Raw genomic sequence first — 20,329 nt, forward strand, 5'->3', positions numbered from 1 at the left:
CTTGAGGGAGGCTGGGCATGGCTTCTGGAACCTTCCAAGAGGGTCTAATTCCAGTGAAGCATCCAGGAGGATGGAGCAGAATGACTTCAGGACCAGAGCTTGGAATTTGCTCTACTGGACTTGTCCAGTTCGGCTGCTCCCCAGACCTCTGCCCCGGGAACACACAGGCCCAAAGGGAGAGGCTGGGCCAGAAGCTCGGCGATAGTTAGAGGCAGGGGCAGTGCTAAGCCAACGCTTGGGACGCCCGCATGCCACACTGGAGTGCAGTTCAAATTCTGGCTCCTCTGCTTCCGATGCAGCTTCCTGGTAACGCACCTGGGAGGCAGCAGGTGGCCCAAGCATTTCGGTCCCTGCTACCCAGGTGGGAGAGCCGGATGGAGTTCCTGGATCCTGGCTTTGATCTGGTCTGGCCCTGGTTGTTGCAGCCATAGGATCTGTGTCACTCTCTGCCTTTCAGAGTAAGTAATTAATTAAAAAGCAGTTATCACAGGAACACACCAGTGACAGAGCCGGGTCCGAGGAGTCCCTGCTGATGGTCAGAAGCACGGCAAGTGCTGGTGAGGCTCCAAACTGGCAAGTGCGAGGCAGTGGATGATCTGTCGTCTTTGGGGTACCCCCTTCTGGTCAGAATCATTTCTATCTTAGCTGTGTTCTGCAAATTAGCACCTTAGTTCTCAGACTCATAACATGCCTGGGTCCTAACGCCTAGAGAGTAAAAACTCAAGCAAAATGGCCCTCCTTGGGGTCTTGGGGCACCTGGGGCTTGAAAGGTCACAGTCTCCTCAGTCCCTCACCTCTACGTTTTGTACAAGTTTTTTTTTTTTTTTTTTTTAAAAAAGATTTATTTGCAAGGTAGAGTTACAGAGAGAGGTCTTTCATCTGCTGGTTCACTCCCCAAGTGGCCACAACAGCTGGAGCTGGGTTGATCTGAAGCCAGGAGCCAGGAGCTTCTTCTAGGTCTCCCATGCGGGTGCAGGGGCTCATCTTCTGCTGCTTTCCTAGGCCATAGCAGAGAGCTGGATCAGAAGTGGAGCAGTCGGGACACGAACCGGTGCCCATATGGGATGCCGGCACTGCAGGCGGCGGCTTTATCCACTACGCCACAGTGCCGGTTCCTGTACATGTTTTCTTAACAAAGCCAAGTATTGAGGGGCTGGCGTGTTGTGCAGCAAATTAAGTCATCACCTTTATTGCTGGCATCCCTTAGCAGAGTGCCGGTTCAAGACCCGGCTGCTGCACTTTTGATCCAGCTCCCTCCTAATGGCCTGGGAAAGCAGCAGATGATGTTCCAAGTACTCGGACCTTTACACCTATGTGGAAGACCCAGATGGAGTTGCTCCTGGCTTTGGCCTGGCTCAGCCTTGACTATTGTGGCCATCTGATAAATGAGCCAGGGATGGAAGATTTCTCTCTCTCTCTCTCTCTCTCTCTCTCTTTCTTCTTCTTCTTCTTCTTCTTCTTCTTCTTCTTCTTCTTCTTCTTCTTCTTCTTCTCTCCCTCTCTCCCTCTCTCCCTCTCTCCCTCTCTCCCTCTCTTTCCCTCTCTCTCTCTCCCTTTCTCCCTCTCTCTCCCCACTTCAAATAAATAAACAACTTTTTAAAAAAGGAAACAAAAAAGCCAAATGTCCACAGGATGGAAACAGAAGGTCTGACCTCCAATCTGAGCAAGAATCCTGGTCTTTTTCTCTAGGAAGCCTAGCCCTGCTACACTTTAGGCTGATGCTAAGCAAAGAGGCCCAGAGAAAAAGGGGTGACTTGTTCGAGGTCACATAGCCATGCTGGGAGAGGAGCGGAGGCCAGACCTGCTCCCTAGCACTCCCCTGGGGATGCCCAGGCTGCCTCCCTGGCCTGCACCAGGCCGGCGAGGTGTGGGCTGCACACCGTGAGCAGGAACCGCTCTGCCTCATGCAGGCGGGAGCTGGTCAGTGCTGCAGAGCCGTGTAGAAATGCATGCGATTCGGGGTTATCTGTGCCCAAGTGTGTGAGGGCTCAAGCAAGTGGGACTCCGGAGCCCTCGCACGCCCTAATCCTGCAGGGAGGCCCCAACGTGGGCAAGCCGTCGCCTCCCTGGGGCCTCCTCGGGTGCTGGGTGCTGTTCACCACCTCACTCAGTCCTCTTCCCAGCAAGCCTTGAAGGAAAGAGCCATGGTCAGCATCCCTGCCTTGTCATCTAGGAAGCAAAAGCCCAGAGACATGTAGTCACCTGCCCTGGGACACACAGCTTGTTCAGAGCACCCAGCACCCTGCAGGGCTGCGGGCCCCTTCCTCTCTGGAGCCTGGAGCCTGGAGAGCAGGGGAGGAGTGGGGGAGGCCAGGCAGGGTGCAGAGAGGGAGCACTCAGACCCCATTTCCTGCCTGGGCTCTGAGGCGCATTAAGCAGCAAGCAACCCTGTGCCCACACAGCTGCCAGGCTGGGAGAGGCAGCACTGCCCACAGCTCAGAGACAGGCCCTGCCGCGCTCAGAGCCCTGCGTGCCCCCGGGCCACACCAGGGCCTGCTTCAACCCTGCCCTGCCTCCTCCAGGAAGCCTCCCACACCACGGCAGCAGTCGGGCCGCCTCCTCCTCCCCTGCGGTGCTGCCCTCTCCCACCCTACCCACACCCATCCCCCAGAGCGTTGGCTTCTGTCCCATCCCTCAGAGCCCAGCTACAGGACAAAGACTCCTGGTGACTTGGATGCTCGCTAAAGAGCCTGGTGGAGGCCCTGGAGCCCTTGGCGGGTCCCAGAGATCTATTTATAGGATGAGTAGGGCTCAGTTGTGCCTGCCAGAATGTCCCCACCTTCTCCTCCTCCATCCAAGCCCCAGACAAGCCCGGGCAGCGGCTGAAGCTCCCCTGCGGGGATGAGGGTAGGAGAGGACTTGCGTGGTGCCTGAATGTGGGCACGCACTGGAGCCAGCCCGGGGGCCCAGCCTGGAGGTGGGGTGCTGGTGTCCCCCACACGCCCCAGTCCTCAGCCTGCTGGCCTTGGCTCCTGGCCACCCGCCGACTCCTTCTCTCCTTCCTCACTGATTCGTGCCGGGATGATAGAATGAATCTTCCTCAATCTTCCTCGGACTGCGCCCCCTCCGTCTCCCCATCTCGGCTGCCCACAGCTCCGTCCTGCCTGTGGCTCCGGCCAAGCCTCCAGCCGATGCCCCTTCTCACACCTGCCACCCCCGCCATCCTTCCTCCCCTGCGCTAAAGCCTGAGCCCGCCGTGTCCTCTTCCTTGGGGTCTGCGGGGTGCAGGGCAGCCAAGGCCAGGTCACGCCTGCCTTAGAATCTGTGTCCTGGCCGCCCTCCTGCCTGGCGGATCTCCCTCGACATTCACTCCAGTCCCCGTCACCTCTCCGGGGTTCTCTCATCTGCTGGTGGCCAGGCAGGCTGCGCTATGACATTGCAATGCTGTGACATTGCAACCTCGCCCCTCTGCAGGGCCGCGGCTGTCAGCAGCGCTTCACTTACTTGCTGGTTTCTCGTCTGTCCCCATCCCTGGAGGGGCAGCTCTGAGGGCGAGGGTGGGAGTTTGTCCCCTTTCTTCGCTGCCCTTGGGATCTCCCTGCTGAGTGAGCTGTGGGTGACAGACAAGCAAGAGCTGTCCCTGCTGCTTCCTGACTGTGCCCACACTTTCAGCCACGGTGATTTGTTTTTAAAGATTTACTTATTGGGGGGCCGGCGCTGTGGCACAGTGGGTTAAAGCCCTGGCCTGAAGCGCCAGCATCCCATATGGGTGCCGGTTCGAGACCCAGCTGCTCCACTTCCAATCCAGCTCTCTGCTATGGCCTGGGAAAGCAGTAGAAGATGGCCCAAGTCCTTGGGCCCCTGCAAGAGTCTCCTCCGGGTCTCCCACATGGGTGCAGGGGCCCAAGGACCTGGGCCATCTTCCACTGCTTTCCCAGGCCATAGCAGGGAGCTGGATCTGAAGTGGAGCAGCTGGGACTCGAACCAGCGCCCATAAGGGATGCAGGCACTGCAGGCGGCGGCTTCACCTGCTACGCCACAGCTCCCACAGTGATTTTTATAACACACACTACTGTTCTCCTGGGGGGGTGGGTTGGGATGGCTGCCTCAGGGGCCTTCGCGGGTCCCCTGGGTTAGGCAGCCCCTCTGTGTGCCCCCGCCCCAGACCCAGTTCCTCCCTCCCTCTGAAACTACTGTTTGCCCACTCTCTTTCCTCCGACAGTGAGCCTAAGAGGGTGGCCTGGGAGAAAGGAAGTGACCCAAGCTGGCAGCAGAGAGCACCCGCAAGGGCCTCCTTGAGCCCAAGGCGCCTGACGCAGGCAGGGGCACGGTCGCGCCCGCGTGACCCTCTGTCGGTGCCAAGAAGCCAGTGTTCCCTCCCTTGGCCCCTCTGAGGACAGCTCCGGTGTGTGCCCACCGCAGACTGGATGCTCACTGGGGGCAACAGGTCCCCACAGTGGCGCTCGCTCAGCCCAGCCCCCCTCGGTGCGGGACCCCAGGGACAGACCTGGGAACCAGCTCGTGGCATATAGGACACCTCCTGGAGACACGGGGCCGGGGTCCAGCCGCAACCAGCAGGTCTGGGGGTAGAGGCAGAGCTGTGCCTCCCTCATCAGACTGGGGCTCCTGGCAGCCAGGGTCTGTCTCCCCCATCAGCCTGGCAATTCCTCAGTGAAGGACAGCCCCGTTTCCCAACTCTCCCCACAAAGCACAGACCGAGGAACTCACCGGGGGATCCCTCACCGGGGCGTGGACTGATATAGAACATCCCATAGGGACTGGATGAGAAAGCGAGCGTGGGGGAGGGGACCAATCATGGGGGCTCATTGTCCGATTCACACACTCCCACCCCTGACTCCTCACGTATTGAAGATTTCTTCATCTGCTGAATTGTAGATGACCCCCACCCCCACCCCACCCCCCGTGCCCATCACAGGGGGTCAGGAGCTCAGGTTTCCAATCCCCAGCTGCCACTTCTTTGCTGGGCCACCTCCGGAAGCTTCCAACCATCTATGAGCTTCAGTTTTCTCACCTGTAAAAAATGGCAGACACCCTCTGCCTCGGAGGGTTGCTGGAGGAGCCAGAGGCTGCCAGGGCTCTGGCCAGCTGCGGGGTGTGGCACCTGCCGGTTATTATTCTAGCAATCGAGGGAACTGGTTCAGAAAGGGTTAAGTCCAGACCCCACCTCCCAGCCAAGAGCGAATCAGGGCTGGCAGGGGAGGAGCCGGCTGCTGTTGGGAAAGAGATCAAGACAGGCTCAGACGCTGCCTGGGGAGGGACGGGGCACCAGGGCTCCGGGACGCTGCAGGGCAGGGGCTTGGCGCGGCGGCCCTGGCCTCTGCACCCTGACAGCTCCAAGCCAGGGGTGCAGGGCAGCTGCAGGGCTGGGGACAGGGAGCGCTATGCTGGCTGGACTGCGACAGCGACAGACTGGAAGGGAACAGGATCTCAAGCCCTCCCAGCAGCTCCCGCACCCCAGGGGGGCACTAGCTACACCCAGGCCCTGACCTCAGCTGACCCCAATGGCCCACACAGGGCTCAGGGCCTAATTTTAGCTCCAGCCACAGGGCCACAGCTCAGGAGTCCCTGCCAGTGGGGCCAGGGGTGGCTGGGGCTGCTCGGCCCCATCTCCTCCCAGTCCTGCCCTGGCCAGTCACCCTCTGTGGGAGCCCTGGCCACTCCTACATGGCCTGGCAGACAGCCCTCCTCTGGGTCAAGGACAAGGTCAGGGAATGTGGCCAGGAGGGCAGAGGGACACGGCCTTGTGGTCTGGACAGGGGTTGCATCAGCCCGAGCAGTGCCCAGTGGCAGGGGCCCTGCCCTGAGGCAGAGAAGGCAGAGTCCGCAGAACAGAAAGGCAATCCGGGAAGCCGGGGGCTTCCCCCTGCCTCGCCGTGACTTGCTGTTCCACCTTGCGCAGGCAGCCTGTCTCAGCGGGCCTCGGTCTTCCCATCTGTACAATGAGGGCGCTAGGCTAGGAGGGCGACCCCAGCTCCAGGAGCCCACCCTTGCTGCTTCCTGGCGGGGCCACCCAGCTTCCCCAGCCCCAGCTGTGGGTGGCCACATGCAGTCCTGGGGAAGAAAGTCCCTGTGGCTGGCACTGTCAGCCTCTTGGCTCCTCCTCGTCCTCCTGGGGGTCTCCCCCTTTCTCCGCCTGGCAGTGCCCCCCAGGCCTGGGCCGGGAGCCCCCCAAGGCTGGCCCCGCTGGCTGGATGCGGGGCTCCTGCAGAGTTTCTCCCAGCCTGAGGAGCTCCTGGAAGACGTCCCTCAACTTCAAGCCCCCCGCGGGGAAAGCTGCCAGTGGGGAGCCTGCTTTGACACCTCGAAGTGCGGGAGCGATGGGCTCAAGGTGTTCGTGTACCCAGTGGCTGGACCCATCTCTGAGACTCATCGCAAGATCCTGGCTTCCGTGGAGGGCTCGCGCTACCACACACGCAGCGCCGCCGAGGCCTGCCTCCTCCTCCTCCTCCCCGGCCCCCATGAGCACAGCCCGGTGCCTCCGCAGTGGAACGGGGGCAGGAACCACCTGGTCCTCACTCTCCACCCAGCCCCCTGCCCCCGGACCTTCCAGCTGGGACAGGCGATGGTGGCGGAGGCCAGCCCCACGGTGGACACCTTCCGGCCCGGCTTCGATGTGGCGCTCCCGCTTCTCCCCGAAGCCCACCCTCTGCGAGCCGGGGCTCCTGGGCAGCTGCGGCAGCACAGCCCCCACCCCAGGGCTGCCCTGCTAGCCCTGGCCAGCGAGAGGGGCAGGTGGCGCATGGCAGGTGCCAACTCCTCTGCCTGTTCCTGGGACGGGCGCTGTGAGCAGGACCTTGGAGGCGAGCCGTAAGTGACCTGTCCCCGTGGGGGCTGGATGGGCGGGGAACTGAGATGGGAGTGAGTCCAGAGACCAGGGTCAAGGGCAGGGTTAAGACCGAGAACCCGCTGGTCCTGGTAAACTTTGGCCTCAGCTGTCGGTTGGCCTCAAAGCAAGTCAAAGGCAAATTTGGGGATTCTGTCTCGGGAACTCCAGGAAAAGGAAACGTGGCTCACTCCTGCTTAACTCCCTTCCCTATAGTCCAGTCCCTCCTACCCTGGCCAATACTGGGTGGCGCCTACTCGATGCCCAACACTTTTTGAGATACCTGTTGTGATAATGTTAGCTGTGATCACGAAGTGTCAGTGCTCAGAGAGGTTAAGTAACTTATCTGAGGCCGCTCAGCTGGAAGGGACGCAGCCAGTGTTTCCGAGCAGAATCGCCTGTCTCCGAAGCCCGTGGTATGAGAGCCGTCAGTTCTAAGCGGGAGTGTGCGATCGGCCTGTGACATGCTTCTCAGGGGCTGTGGAGATCAGTAATGGGTCACAGCAGGCCGCTGCTCCTGTGCCACACCGGGAAACAGCAGTCTTCGTTTCCAGCAGAGGTGACCTAGGGCGGATGGGAGGAAGAACTTCCCGCCACTGGGAGTGTCTGATTATGTACAAGGGGAGGGGGCCTGTTGGACCTGGGCACCTTACACAAACTTCTCTCCACCGGGGCTGGTCCAAGTGACACACCCCGGTGAGGTGAGGCAGCATCTTGTCCCTCTGCGTCCCCAGAGGCCAGCAGCTCCAAAGGCTGGCTGGGCAGGCAAGGATGGACGTCCCTCCGAGGTTGCCCAGGCCGCCAGGAGACCGTCCCTCTGCTGGGTCCCTTGGGCCCTCTCTGATCTCTGCTTGAACAACAGCAGCTATTCTGAGCGCCACCTTCCTCTCAGGAATTCTCCCCCTGCCAAGCTCCATTCTCGCCTCTGCTCGGGGCTCTTGTGGGAATGGACTCCCTGTGCCTCCTGCAGGCAGGGAGCCCACACAGCCAGGGTAGAATGGAGCATCCCCGGCAGCCCCACGGCCCTGCTGTCGGGATCACGTGCAGTGCGCAGGTGCTGCCCTAACCTGAGATGCCGGGTCACTTTGGTGACCGGGTGCTCTGTTCACCGCGCCCCACCCCACCTGCCTGAGGAGGCGCCCAGCTCTTCCTGCTCCCAGGCTGATCCTCTCTCTGCTCACCTTAGTTATCACTCCGTGCAGTCCAGGTGAATCTGAGAACAAGGTGGGCACTTCAAAAAGTTCATGGAAAATGTCACTGAGGTGTTCATTTTGCTGCAAAAAATTTTTGAAATCCATGCATAGCATTTACATCATGTGCATATTCCATGAATTTTGGTGACCCTTCATATGCATGGATTTCAAAAGATTTTATACCAAAACAAACTTATCTTTCTAAAATGCTTAAAAATTTATTTAAAAGGCAGAGAGACAGGGGCCGGTGTGGTGGTGGAGCCGGTTAGGCAGCCTCCTGCAGCGCCAGCATCCCATATTGAGTGCCTGGTTGAGTCCCGGTGGCTCCACTTCCTATCCAGCTCCCTGCCAGTGTGTCTGGGAAAGCAGAGGAAGACGGCCCAAGCACCTGGGCTCCCGCCACTCATGTGAGACCCAGATGAAATCCCGGGCTCCTGGCTTCAGCCTGACCCATCTCAGCCATCGCGGTACTTTGGGGGAATGAACCAGTGGCTGGAAGATCTCTCTCTGTGTCTCTCCTCTTTCTCTGTAACTCTGCTGTTCAAATTAATAAATAAATCTAGGCCGGCGCCGTGGCTCAACAGGCTAATCCTCCACCTGCAGCACCGGCACACCAGGTTCTAGTCCCGGTCGGGGCTCCGGATTCTGTCCCGGTTGCCCCTCTTCCAGGCCAGCTCTCTGCTGTGGCCCGGGAGTGCAGTGGAGGATGGCCCAAGTGCTTGGCCCCTGCACCCCATGGGAGACCAGGAGAAGCACCTGGCTCCTGCCATCGGATCAGCGCGGTGCGCTGGCCGCAGTGCGCCAGCCGCAGCAGCCATTGGAGGGTGAACCAACGGCAAAGGAAGACCTTTCTCTCTGTCTCTCTCTCTCACTGTCCACTCTGCCTGTCAAAAATAAAAAAAAATAAAATAAAATAAATCTTAAACGACAACAACAACAAAAGGGGTGGGGAGACAGCTTCAGACACAGAAATCTTACAGCCACTGCTTCACATCCTCCCCTCAAAACACAGCTGTGGCTCAGCGCAGGTCTCCTACGTTGGGGGCGGGGACCCGTGTGCTTGAGCCATCACCTGCTGCCTCCCAGGGTGCGCATGCACAGGAGGCTGGACCAGAAGCGGAGTCGGACTTGAATCCGGGCAGCCGGGTATGGGATGTGGGGGTCCCGGGCAGCATCCTGACCACTGCGTCAAAAGCCTTTCCTATAATTTTTTTTTTTTTTGACAGGCAGAGTGGATAGTGAGAGAGAGAGACAGAGAGAAAGGTCTTCCTTTTGCCGTTGGTTCACCCTCCAATGGCTGCTGCGGCTGGCGCACTGCGGCCAGCGCACCGCGCTGATCCGATGGCAGGAGCCAGGTGCTTCTCCTGGTCTCCCATGGGGTGCAGGGGCCAAGCACTTGGGCCATCCTCCACTGCACTCCCAGGCCATAGCAGAGAGCTGGCCTGGAAGAGGGGCAACCAGGATAGAATCCGGCGCCCCAACTGGGACTAGAACCCGGTGTGCCGGCACTGCAAGGCGGAGGATTAGCCTGTTAAGTCACGGCACCAGCCCCGGCCCTTTGAAGTGCTTATTTCAGTCTGAACTTCTCTGAGAAACCGAAAGTGAGGGAGCCGCACTCAGCAGGCAGCCGTTGTCGCCATGGTCCCTGACGGATCCTGAACTGGCCACACCTGGCCAGGGTTTCTGATCAGCATGGGTCACCCCGGAGTCGCAGGTCCCACATGGTCATCTCCCTGGGGGTGAGGCCTGGCCAGGCTTTCATTGTCCTCTGAACTCCCAGGGGTTCTGCCTTCGACCTCAGCCTGTCTACAGATGGCAGTACCCATAATCGCTGGGGTCGCCAGGAGTGGCTGGCAGCTGCCTGGGCCAGGCAGAGTGGACAGGGACAGAGTGAGAGGAGGAGGCCTGAATAGACAAGCACTGGTCAGAGAAAGAGGCGGTTCGCGGTCCCTGCCACTGGCCTCCCACCTCGGGGGGTGGGAGGGAGGGCTGTTCCCTAGGGCCACGGGCCTGGGGCCGGGCCGGGGGACGCTGCACCTGCCAAGCGCCCTGTAAGTGAGATCCCCTTCTCTCCATTCCAAGGGATAGGAAATTGATCAGAGAGGGGACCTGCGCCAGCCCAGGGCCTGTGGGGCAGGCACCTCTGTTCGCGACCGCCCCTCGCGTTCCTGTTCAGGCGCTCGGAGGCAGTGTACTGTACTTCTGGCCTCAAAACCCATATTTTCTCTGTTGCTTTGGAATACGTCTCCACCCACTGGAGTTGTTGTTTATTCATTTTTATGAATAGGTAATTCATTCACAGGCCACAGAATTCCAAAGGTACAAGAGGGTACACAGTCAAAGCCTCCCTCCTACCACTACCTCCTGACTGCCCGGCACTGCTTCCTGGAGCCAAACACTGTTGCCAGTTTCTCGGGCGTCCGTTGGGAGGAACTGAGCACATACACCCGTGTGCAACCAGGCCGCCCGCGCCGGCTTTTCTGTCCGTTCACGCGTGTCTGAAAGCCCCCAGCCTGGATCCGCTGGCACAGGAGCTGCCCTGTCGAGGGCCTTTGAGGACCCCAAGCAAATGTTTTCAATTCTTTGACACTCACGATGACAAACATGAACTTTCAAGTCAAAGAAAATCACTTAATATAAACTATCGTTGGTTTCTTAAATTTTTGAAGTATTTATCTGAAAGTCAGAGTTAGAGAAAGAGAGAGAGAGAGAGAGAGAGCGAGATCTTCCATCCAGATGGCTGCAATGGCCAAGATTGGGCCAGGTTGAAGCCAGGAGCTCCTTCCAGGTCTCCCACGTGGGTGCAGGGGCCTAAGCACTTGGGCCAACTTCTACTGCTTTCCCAGGCCATTAGCAGGGAGCTGGATCAGAAGAGGAGCAGTCAGGCCACGAACCAGTGACCATATGGGACACCAGTGACATAGGCAGTGGCTTTACCTGCTACGCCACTGTGCCCTGGGCCCTGAGACCTGAGTCCATGTGGACCTCACAGGGTCCCGGAATCCCAAGATGGCATCACCACTCGGCTCTCTCGGTAGCACACTCCCTCCCGTGACCACTTACCTCCTCTGATGGGGAGCTCACCACCTCCCAGGGCCACTGGTTGGCTGAACTCTCAGTTCCATCACTAGGACATGTTCACAAACTGAGCCCCCAGACCCTGGGTCCATTGCTCCCGGATCTGTCCTGTGTCACCACATGGGGCGTTCATTCACTTGGCACCCAGCGACCGCCCATTCTCCGCCAGGCACCCTGCTAGGCTCCAGGGATACTGAGAGGAAGGAGGCACGGCCTCCTTAAGGAGTCCAGCCTTGAGGAGAGACAGACTAGGCGATGGTTTGACACATGTTGACAGAGAGAGGCTGCACAAGCTGCCTGCCTGGCCGCTCGACTGAGGAGCTGTGGGGCCTCCTGGGGCCTCAGCTTCCTCACCTGTACAATGGGCTCACAGTGCAGACCTCCCACCTCAGAGAGCTGCTCTGAGAATGAAGTGAACACTTAGAACTGTGCCTGGGGTAAAACACGTGCTCAATAAAGGTTAGCTTGGACCACGATTACGACAGCGTACCAGGAGGTGGAAGCAGAGAGAGGCACCTCTGGAGAGATCAAGGAGGGCTTCCTAGAGGAGGTGACTTTTGCACTTGGACAGGAGAGAGAATTCCACAGGCTGGCAGGGTGAGGAAAGGACACACAGAGGCACAGGGCTGAGCAGTGCTGTGTGTCCAGCAGGCCCCGGTTTCTGGTCTCTGTGAAACGGTCGCCTAGGGCTTCACAGGCGTTAGAGCCTGGGGACTGCTCCTGGTCGGCTGTCACAGGCGCTTGGGTTTTTAGTGTTTGACTTGTTGCTTCCACCAGGGGGAGCCTGGAAGATGCATCGAGGTGGGGAGAAGGAAGGCGGGGGTCCCGTGGACACCTTTCAGTAGCTCCGGGGTGTTTCAAACGTCCTGGGGTCAGGAGCAGGCCCAGCTCTATCTCAGCCATTTCTGGGTCCCTGAGCCAGTGCCCAGGTCTCTCAGTCTCCCCGTGTTCGATGGGGGTTGGTCCAGAGGCTGCCTGAGCACCCCCAGCTCTGCTTCTGGGAGCGCAGCCCCGGAAGGCCCCAGGCGGGACAACTCTGGGTCTGTTCCCCACTGCAGCCCCCGCCCCACACCTGCCCAGCTGGGGCCTGGGGAGTGGTTCCCGCCACACCTCCAGGGAGGTGCTGAGGGGAGGCACACACAGGGCCGGGAGGAACAGAGGAGGCCTGTCCTCACCGCCCGGGCCTGGGGCAGAGGCTTCCTGTGCGGTTGTAGGCCCGGAGCCCAGGCGCCTCCGCACAGAGCGGCCTTTCACAGCTGGGGGAGCGAGGGAGCGAGAGACGCCAAGAGTGCGTGTGGCAGGATGGTGGCAGGACAGACGTGTGCCCGCCCCTCCCACCCTGCAGACCAGGACACTGGAGGCCCCCAGCAGGGGAGGGAGGTTTTTTGTTTTTTGGTTTTTTTTGACAGGCAGAGTGTACAGTGAGAGAGAGAGAGAGACAGAGAGAAAGGCGGGATAGGATCGGTGCCCCGACCAGGACTAGAACCCGGTGTGCCGGCGCCGCAAGGCGGAGGATTAGCCTGTTGAGCCGCCTCACTGGCCGGGAGGGAGATTTTCAAGGCCACCCAGGGCTCCTGCCTGGTGGTCCCACCGCCCATAAGGGGCCGGTGTGTGGTCTGTGTTTGTGTGAGTGTGGCTGTGCGTGGCTGCACGTGCACACAGGTGTCGGTAGTGCAGGAGCCCAGGATGGCATGTGTACACCTGCGAGTGGGGGAGTGTTAGTGGGGGGAGGGGCACTGGCTCAGGCCCAGCTGTACCTTAGGAGCCAGCCCGTGGATACGCTGCCCAGTGCTACCTTCTGCCTCATCCCGGGCCACCGCTCTGACGCCTGGCGCTTCCTGCAAGCCCTACAGGTAAAACCCCATCTGGGGCCTCCCTCGTCCTCCGTCCCCCCACTCCTGAGCTGGCACTGTCCTCTGGGCACAGGCCACGGGAGAGGGGCAGTGGGCTGCCCATTTCTGGGCCCCGGTGCACCTGTGGCCACGCTCACCGCCCCTCCCCTCCCACAGTCCTTGTGTGCCTCTCTGCCCCTTGCTGCTGACCTGGAAGTGGGAGGGGCAGGTCTGGGCAGGGTGGGACTGCGCCCCAGCCCCAGTGCCTCCCTGCCTCCCAGGCCGGCTGCGTCCCTGTGCTTCTCAGCCCCCGCTGGGAGCTGCCCTTCTCCGAGCGCATCGACTGGACCAAGGCGACCATCACAGTGGACGAGAGGCAACCACGGCAGGTAGCTCAGGACGCGGGCTGGGTGCGGGAGCCAAGAACCCTGGCGCCAGGCTGGCCTTGGTCCTCCATCCTCTCCCCTCTGATGCTGCTTGACGAGGTTCCCAAGCTCTCCCTCCCCTAGGCGGCACCTGATGAAGGTAGAGATTGCCGGGGCTTCCGAGAGCAAGTCCTGGCCCTCCTCCAGCCTCGTTTCCCCAGTTCTGCAGTGGGCTGAGCTGGACAGATGATCCCTGGGCACACCTATCTCCCATGGTTCACAGCTGCCTCGACTGTTAAGAGTTAAGGGGAGATTACCCCAGGAATCCGAAATCAGAGCGCCTCCAGGGGACTGACACAGTGCACGGTGGCGTCCCCTCTGCCTCCAGGGCCCTGGGGAGGCGCATGGTGCAGGCGCCCTCACCGCTGCTTTCCTGGGCCAAGCAGTGCGCATGCGTCGTCTACTTTAACCTCTTCACCCCCATTGGACAATAGAGGAAACAGACCAGGAACGGCTACCAAGCAACATTTAAACCCGGCTCTTCGCAGACCCTGACTCTCGGCTGTTCTGTTCCCTGGGCCCTGGCCCCGGGGTGGCGCTGCTCACCCACCTGAGAGCCGCGGGACCCCCGGTTCCCCTCCCAGTGAACCAGGGCTGGACCAGGTCCGAGGGCTCTGCACCGTCTCTGTCTGTGCCCAGGTCCTGGCCGCCCTCCAGGAGATGCCCCTAGCACGGGTCCTCAGCCTGCGCCAGCAGACGCAGTTTCTGTGGGCGGCTTACTTCTCCTCCGTGGAGAAGGTCGTCCACACCACGCTGGAGGTGAGCGGCGCTCCCCGGAGCGGGGGCCTGGGCCCTGCGCTGCTTCATCCGGGTCCCCTCTCCATTCTCTCGTCCCGGGGTTCCCTCTCGAACATGCTCCCGGGGTGAATCTGAGACTCGGCTGTGAGACCCTGGACACCGCCCCCTCCCCCCGGAGCTGTGGCCTGTAGATTTCAAAGCCAGTGCAGAGTCCAGGTGGGCAGTGGTCAGTGCCTGGGGCGGACGCTGTGTTGGGAAGGGTCCAGGGTCCAGGAAGAAGATGGTGACCTGCCAGTGATGTCTGCCCAGTAGGGCAGGGAAGGGGGACGGCCGGCCTGTCCCCACCCTCCACCTCTGGACCCTCATCACCAGGGTCTCCATTTCTCAGCTCAGGGGCCACAGGGGTCAGGCGCTGCACCTGCTGTCTTCCCTGAGGCCACGCTGGGCTGGCCCCTCCTCTGCACGGTGTCTCTCATTCCAGATTCTCCAGGCCCGCATCCTCGGAGCGTCTGCTCAGCCCTGGCTGCTGTGGAATAGCCCCCCCGGGGCACTCCTGGCCCTGCCCACCTTCTCCACTCACCCCCAGGACTTTCCCTTCTACCACCTGCAGCAGGGTATGCCCTGGGGGTGGGACAACTGGAAGTCCCCTCAACTCTCCCCACGCATGCCCCCCCCCGGAGCTCCATAAAAACCCTCCCCAAGCCCCCAGCATCGTTCCTGGCTCTCAAGACCCCTGACTCCGGCCACTCTCCCACGGGTTCTGTCCCCTCCCTCCCTGACAACCGTGTCTCCTCCTCCCAGGCTCTAGTCCTGAGGGCAGATTCAGCGCCCTGATCTGGGTGGAGGCCCCCGGGCAGCCCCCACTGAAGCTCATCGAGGCCGTGGCTGCGTCCCAGCACTGTGCCCAGGTCCTGCCTCCTCGCCAGCTGCAGTTCTGGGATCCAGGGTGGGGACAAGGGACGGGGCAGGGCCCTGGAGACCCCCAGGTTGAGGAGGGGCGCAGGGGAATCTCCAGTGCTCCCGCTGCCTCCTCACCCCCATGGAAAGTGGTGAAGCCACCCGAAAAGCAGCTGCCACCTGGGGAGGCTGGAAAAGTAAACCACTCATTCATTCACTCAGCCTCTCATGAGGCCAGGGCCTGGGCTCCACCCCGAGGAGGCCAAAAATAGACAGGAGAGGACTCTGCCCAGGACTCGGATGCAGTTAGCATTTCCCGGCATGGTGGCAAAGCTCACTGCAGGAGAAGCCCGGGACAAGCCGGCAGCTGGAAGGGAAGCAGGCCATGAGCTCAGCGGGGTGCAGAGGGGACTTTTGGGGTGAGCACGATCGAGGGGCCAGAGGAAAAGGAAACCTTAGAGAGCAGGTGGGGCTGCGGCCCGGAGCCAGGGCCCCGCAGGTACATTTGCGTCTCCCGAAACGCCCTCTGGAAACCCCGAGGCAAGGACACAGCAGCCGTGGAAGACCCCGGGGCCCGGCCAGGCCACCCTCCCGTGTGCAGCCACTCTGCCATCCTCCCACCCCGAACAAGCTCACTGCTGGGAGCCCCGCATCTGCCCAAGACCCCAGACTTCTGGAACCGCCCCACGCCTTTCCCTCCTAGATCCTGATTCTATGGAGCAGTGAGAGGCCATCCCCACCCAGGTGGCCAGAGACAGCAGTGCCCTTGACCGTCCTTGACGGGCGCGGGAAGGTGAGGGACGGGAAGGGGCATGGGAGGGGTGGGCCCATGCTGGAAACTGGGGGGTGCCCACGGGGTGCTGAGCTTCTCCTGAGCCCAGGTTGGCTGTCAGGTCGTGCCTGGAGAAATCAGGCAGAGGCCCAGTACAAATGTGTCTGGCCCTTGTGAATTGTGCTTCCGGAGCACTGGGGCCCAGGTGACAGAGGCAGGCGGAGGAGCCGTGGATGTCTCTCAGAGGGACAGCGGGGGGTGGGGGGAGCCTGGGGTCTGGAGGAACCGTGCTCTGAGAACAGCCCCTAGGGCTGGGCAAGGCTGGTGTGTGCCACCTGCCGGCTGTGCGCTCCTGGCCACGTCCTTTCGCTCTCTTAGACCTGGTTCTTTCAAATCAGCGATGCTTGCTCACCCTCCCAGGGAGGATGTGAGCATCTAATGTGACAATGGAGGAACCCTGAGCTGTCACAGCTCCAAGGCCCCTAGAGGCCAAATGCCCCATTTTTCCGAAGGGGAACTGAAATCCAGACAGGTAAAAGTGGATGGCTCCCAGAGTGGGTTCTGGACAGGACTGCTGTATTCACAGCTCTTCCTTCTGCTCCAAGCCTATTACTGGACGGTAGGAACGGCTGAGTTACCTATTATTGGGCCAGGGTGGGGAGGGGCTCCCATGGCTGAGTTACCTATTATTGGACCAGGGTGGGGAGGGGCTCCCACCACCAAGTCACTCCCACCCCTCCCGCTGCAGGCCAGCGACCGCTTCTTCCCGTACAGCGCCATCAGCACCGACGCCATCCTCAGCCTTGATCCCCACAGCAGCCTTTCCACGAGTGAGGTGAGGGCCGGGCCTGAGAGCAGCCCACTGTGCACCGGGGCAGAGACCGGGGACCCTGGCAGCCCCCAGAGCTGGCAGGACCACCGGTCAGAGGCCTCCCAGCAAGCCAGGCGGCTTCCTCTTGAGAAATCAGGGAGTCGGCTCTCTGGGGCAGAGGCTTTGCAGGGACTCTTGAGAACATGGTTTTTCTAGACGATTCCAACCAACAGCTCCCATCTCCTCTCCCCTAGGCCCTGCCTCAGCCCCTCAACCAGGCAGGCCTCCCTTCCCAATCTCTGGTCCTTCCTCACGGCTCACTTAAATCCCTCTCCAGGTGGATTTTGCCTTTGGGGTGTGGCAGAGCTTCCCGGAGCGGATGGTGGGCTTTGTGACACGGAGCCACTTCTGGGACGAGGCCCGGGGCAGCTGGGGCTACACTGCCGAGACGGCTAACGAATTCTCCATGGTTCTCACCACGGCGGCCTTCTACCATCGGTACAGACCCCACCCTGGCACAGGGATCAGAGAATTGGGGTTCCTCCCTGAACCAAGAATGCCAGGCCCTAGAGCTTGGAGTCCGGGTTCAAGGCCCAGATCAGCCCCTTCCCAGCTGTGTGGTCCTGGGCAAGTCTTGGTCGTCTTGGGTCTCAGTTTTCTCATCTGTAAAGTGGGACGTCCTCACCCCAGTGCTGGCGTGATCAGGACATAGCCCCCGGCCCACAAGTCCCAGCTAGCGTGACTTTAAGTAGGGCTGCAGAGTAAGGACAGTGTGTGGGTGTGGTGTTGACGGTGGTCAGGCGACAAGAGATTTTTTTGACATTTATTCATTTGAAAGGCAGGGTGACACAGGGAGAGACAGAGATCTTCCACCCACTGTTTCACCACCCCCCCAAATGGCTACAACAGCCAGGACTGGGCGAGGCCAAAGCCAGGAGCCTGGAGCCCCATCTGGGTCTCCTATGTGGGTGGCAGGGGTCCAGGTATGTGGGTCGTCTTCTGCTGCCTCCCAAGCACATTAGCAGGGAGCTGGCTAGAAGCAGAGCAGCCAGGACTCCATCAGGCTGATGCGGGTGCCAGCATTGGCAGTGGCTGCCTCACCCTCTGTGCCACAACACCAGGCCCAACAGAATGGTTCTGGTGCCCTGAGTGTGTGTGCAGTGGGTTAGGGATCACCTGAGCCCCTCTAGAAATCGCCTGAGGTACCCCAGCCTTTGGCAGGGGTTGGATTCTGGGGGCCTCTTTAAGGGGCTCCTTACACAGCTTTAAATCAAGTATGTGTCCGCTGGAGCCTCTTGTGCATGACCCAGAGCTCTCAGGAGGGTGAGCCCATGCCTGTGGGGTGGGCGGGGCTGTCCTGCAGAGGAAGCCAGGCTCTGGCCAATCAGCAGCTGCTCTTCTGGGGGGCCATGCTTGGTGGCTTAGAAACCAGCTGCTCCTCCCAGCCCAAAGGAGCTGTGAGGAGGAGGACAGAGAGCACCACTGACGGTGGTCGGGTACAAGACAGCGGGAGCTGTTGGTCCTGGACATGGGGCCGCTGGGACAGCTGGGGCTCAGAGGGGACCTGGGCTTCTCCAAGAGGCTTGGAGCTGGCAGAGGGGTGGACTCGCCGCAGCCTGTTCCTCTCTTACCCCCACCCCCACCCCGCCCAGGTATTACCACACTCTCTTCACGCGCTCCCTGCCCAAAGCTCTGAGGAGCCTGGCAGACGGGTCCCCCGCTTGCGTGGACGTCCTGATGAACTTCCTAGTAGCAGCAGTCACCAAGCTGCCTCCGATCAAGGTGCCCCAGGCCAAGCAGCACCACGAGGCGGCTCCGCGGGTGAGAGGCTGGGCGGCACCTGCTGCCCCGGGAAGGACCGTCGAGTTCGAACCCTTGCGGCAGGGAGCCCAGGGTTCGCCGGGGCAGAGAAGCCCATCAACGCGTTTCTTCCCCCATCCCCTCCCCGCCCCCTTAGGCACCTGCAGGCCCCGGCTCCGGGCCGGAGTCGCAGCCCCCAGCCCGGGACTGCATCGACCAGCTGGCAGCAGAGTTCGGCCACATGCCCCTGGTGACCTCTCGCCTGCGCCTGGACCCGGTGCTGTTCAAGGACCCGGTGTCGGTGCAGCGCAAGAAGTACCGCAGCCTGGAGGGGCGCTAGGAGCCCGCGCCGGGGACGGCGGAGAACCAATCAGCGCAAGCCGGCGGCAAACGTCAGGCCGGGCCAGCCAATCGCAGCCAGGCCCCCGGCGGGGCGGGGCCGCCCCAGTCCCCAGCGCCGCCCCCGCTGCCCGCAGAGCCGTGGACAGGGCGTGTCCTAGACAAAACCCGGTCCCCTAACCCATGGGCATGGACAGGCAGCCATCCGCAGACGCGTGGGTTGTCGGGCTCGACCCTCGCGCCCCAGCGAAGGAGCAAAGCGCGTGAGGAAGCCAGAAGTCGGGGGACGACAGGGGAATGGAACGCAGGTGGTCCCCGCGCGCCCTGGGCTGAGGCTCTCCCGCGCTCCCGGCCTGGGCCACTAGAGGGCAGCGCCGCTCCGCACTGCCTCCGCCTGGAAGCCGAACCGAGTTTTTAGCACCCGCGCGATCAGAGCCGCCTGCAGCCCCAGGCTCGAAAACCCGGCGAGCGCGGGACCTCTGGAAACAGCCCCGCCCCCTTGGCCTGCGCACCTGCAGCTCAGCAAGGGGCCATTCTAGGCTGGGCTGGACAGGAGTGGCGTTTGTGTCCTGAGAGCCCTGCAGGTGAGGGCTGGAGCGGGAGGGGTCTCGGAGTTCTCCCGGGCTCACCCACCTGGAACTGGAATTATCACTTCCGAAATAAAGCTCCTGTCCTTGCCCCCTCACGCCCAGGCTATAAATACCCTTACGGCAGCTGCGCAGGGAACACAGGAGTCGCCTGGGCGCAGAAGCGACTTGGGGGGGGGGGGGGTGTCGGGTGTTTTTCTGCTTTGGTGGCCTCGCGGCTCTGGAAACTCCCGTGACTGGCTCGCTGGCTGGACATACTCCCAGCCCCGGCCTGCAGCTTGACCCCTGGCCCCGGCTGACTCGGGCTCTCCCTGGGGCCTGTCACAGCTGGACTTGCAGAGTGGGCGCTCCTTGGCTGCCCTGGGCCAGAGTCTGAGGTGCAGGGGGGTTAGAGTTAAAGGCAGGCAGGGTCTGGCTGAGAGTCAAGGACAGCGGGGGGGGGGGGGGCACACAGCACAGCTGCAGCACGGGCAGCCTTCCCAGGGCAGAGGGCTCTGAGCGCCGGCCCAGCCGGGAGACTGGCACCTTTCTGGTCCCAGCCGCCCCACGCAAGCCCCTGCACTGCCATGCCTGTGGGAGGGCCCGAGACTCTCATACTGCGGCAGCCTACAGCTCCAAGTAGGACCCCAGCCCCTACAGCAGTGGACGCGCTTGGTGAGTGAGGCAGAAACCCCAGACCTGCCGCACACTGGCTGTGTGACTTGAGGCAAATAACTCAGCTTCTCTGAGCCCCATCTATAACAGAGGTCAGCAGTGACCGTCCCTTTAGAGGGGGGTGAGGACTCGGCACATAGCAGAGCCCAGGCTCCAGGGGCTAGGGATCTAATGGCTGTGAGATGGTGAGGTGGGAGGACACAGCCTCCAGCAGCCCCCACCCCGACTCCAGGCCAACCCTGACTTCCTACAGACCTCGCGGGGCTGAAGGACCCTGGGGCCTGGAGCACAGGCATGGTGGTGACGGTCCTCAGAGGCAAGAGAGGTCCTTCTAGAGGTGGAAAGGGAGAGGCAAATGGCCAGCTGCCCCAGGCAGGGACAGAGGCGAACTCCAAGCTGCCCGGGAGAGGGCTTCACAG

The 20,329-nt window shown here is 61.4% G+C and overlaps 1 protein-coding gene across 1 annotated transcript; it reads left to right on the forward strand.

The window, feature by feature from the left end:
- The first annotated feature begins 5,222 nt into the window (after positions 1-5,222).
- EXTL1 (exostosin like glycosyltransferase 1) lies at positions 5,223-19,340 on the forward strand. The gene is made up of 11 exons (XM_062190675.1): positions 5,223-6,768; positions 12,818-12,908; positions 13,169-13,276; positions 13,952-14,071; positions 14,532-14,664; positions 14,852-14,958; positions 15,651-15,740; positions 16,468-16,554; positions 16,868-17,028; positions 18,183-18,351; positions 18,488-19,340. Exons 1-11 carry the CDS (start codon positions 6,005-6,007, stop codon positions 18,668-18,670), a joined length of 2,013 nt encoding a protein of 670 aa, XP_062046659.1. The 5' UTR covers positions 5,223-6,004; the 3' UTR covers positions 18,671-19,340.
- Positions 19,341-20,329: the final 989 nt, after the last annotated feature.

The sequence above is a fragment of the Lepus europaeus genome, chromosome 5 (assembly GCF_033115175.1).
Source record: "Lepus europaeus isolate LE1 chromosome 5, mLepTim1.pri, whole genome shotgun sequence".
Taxonomy (NCBI): Eukaryota; Metazoa; Chordata; class Mammalia; order Lagomorpha; family Leporidae; genus Lepus; species Lepus europaeus.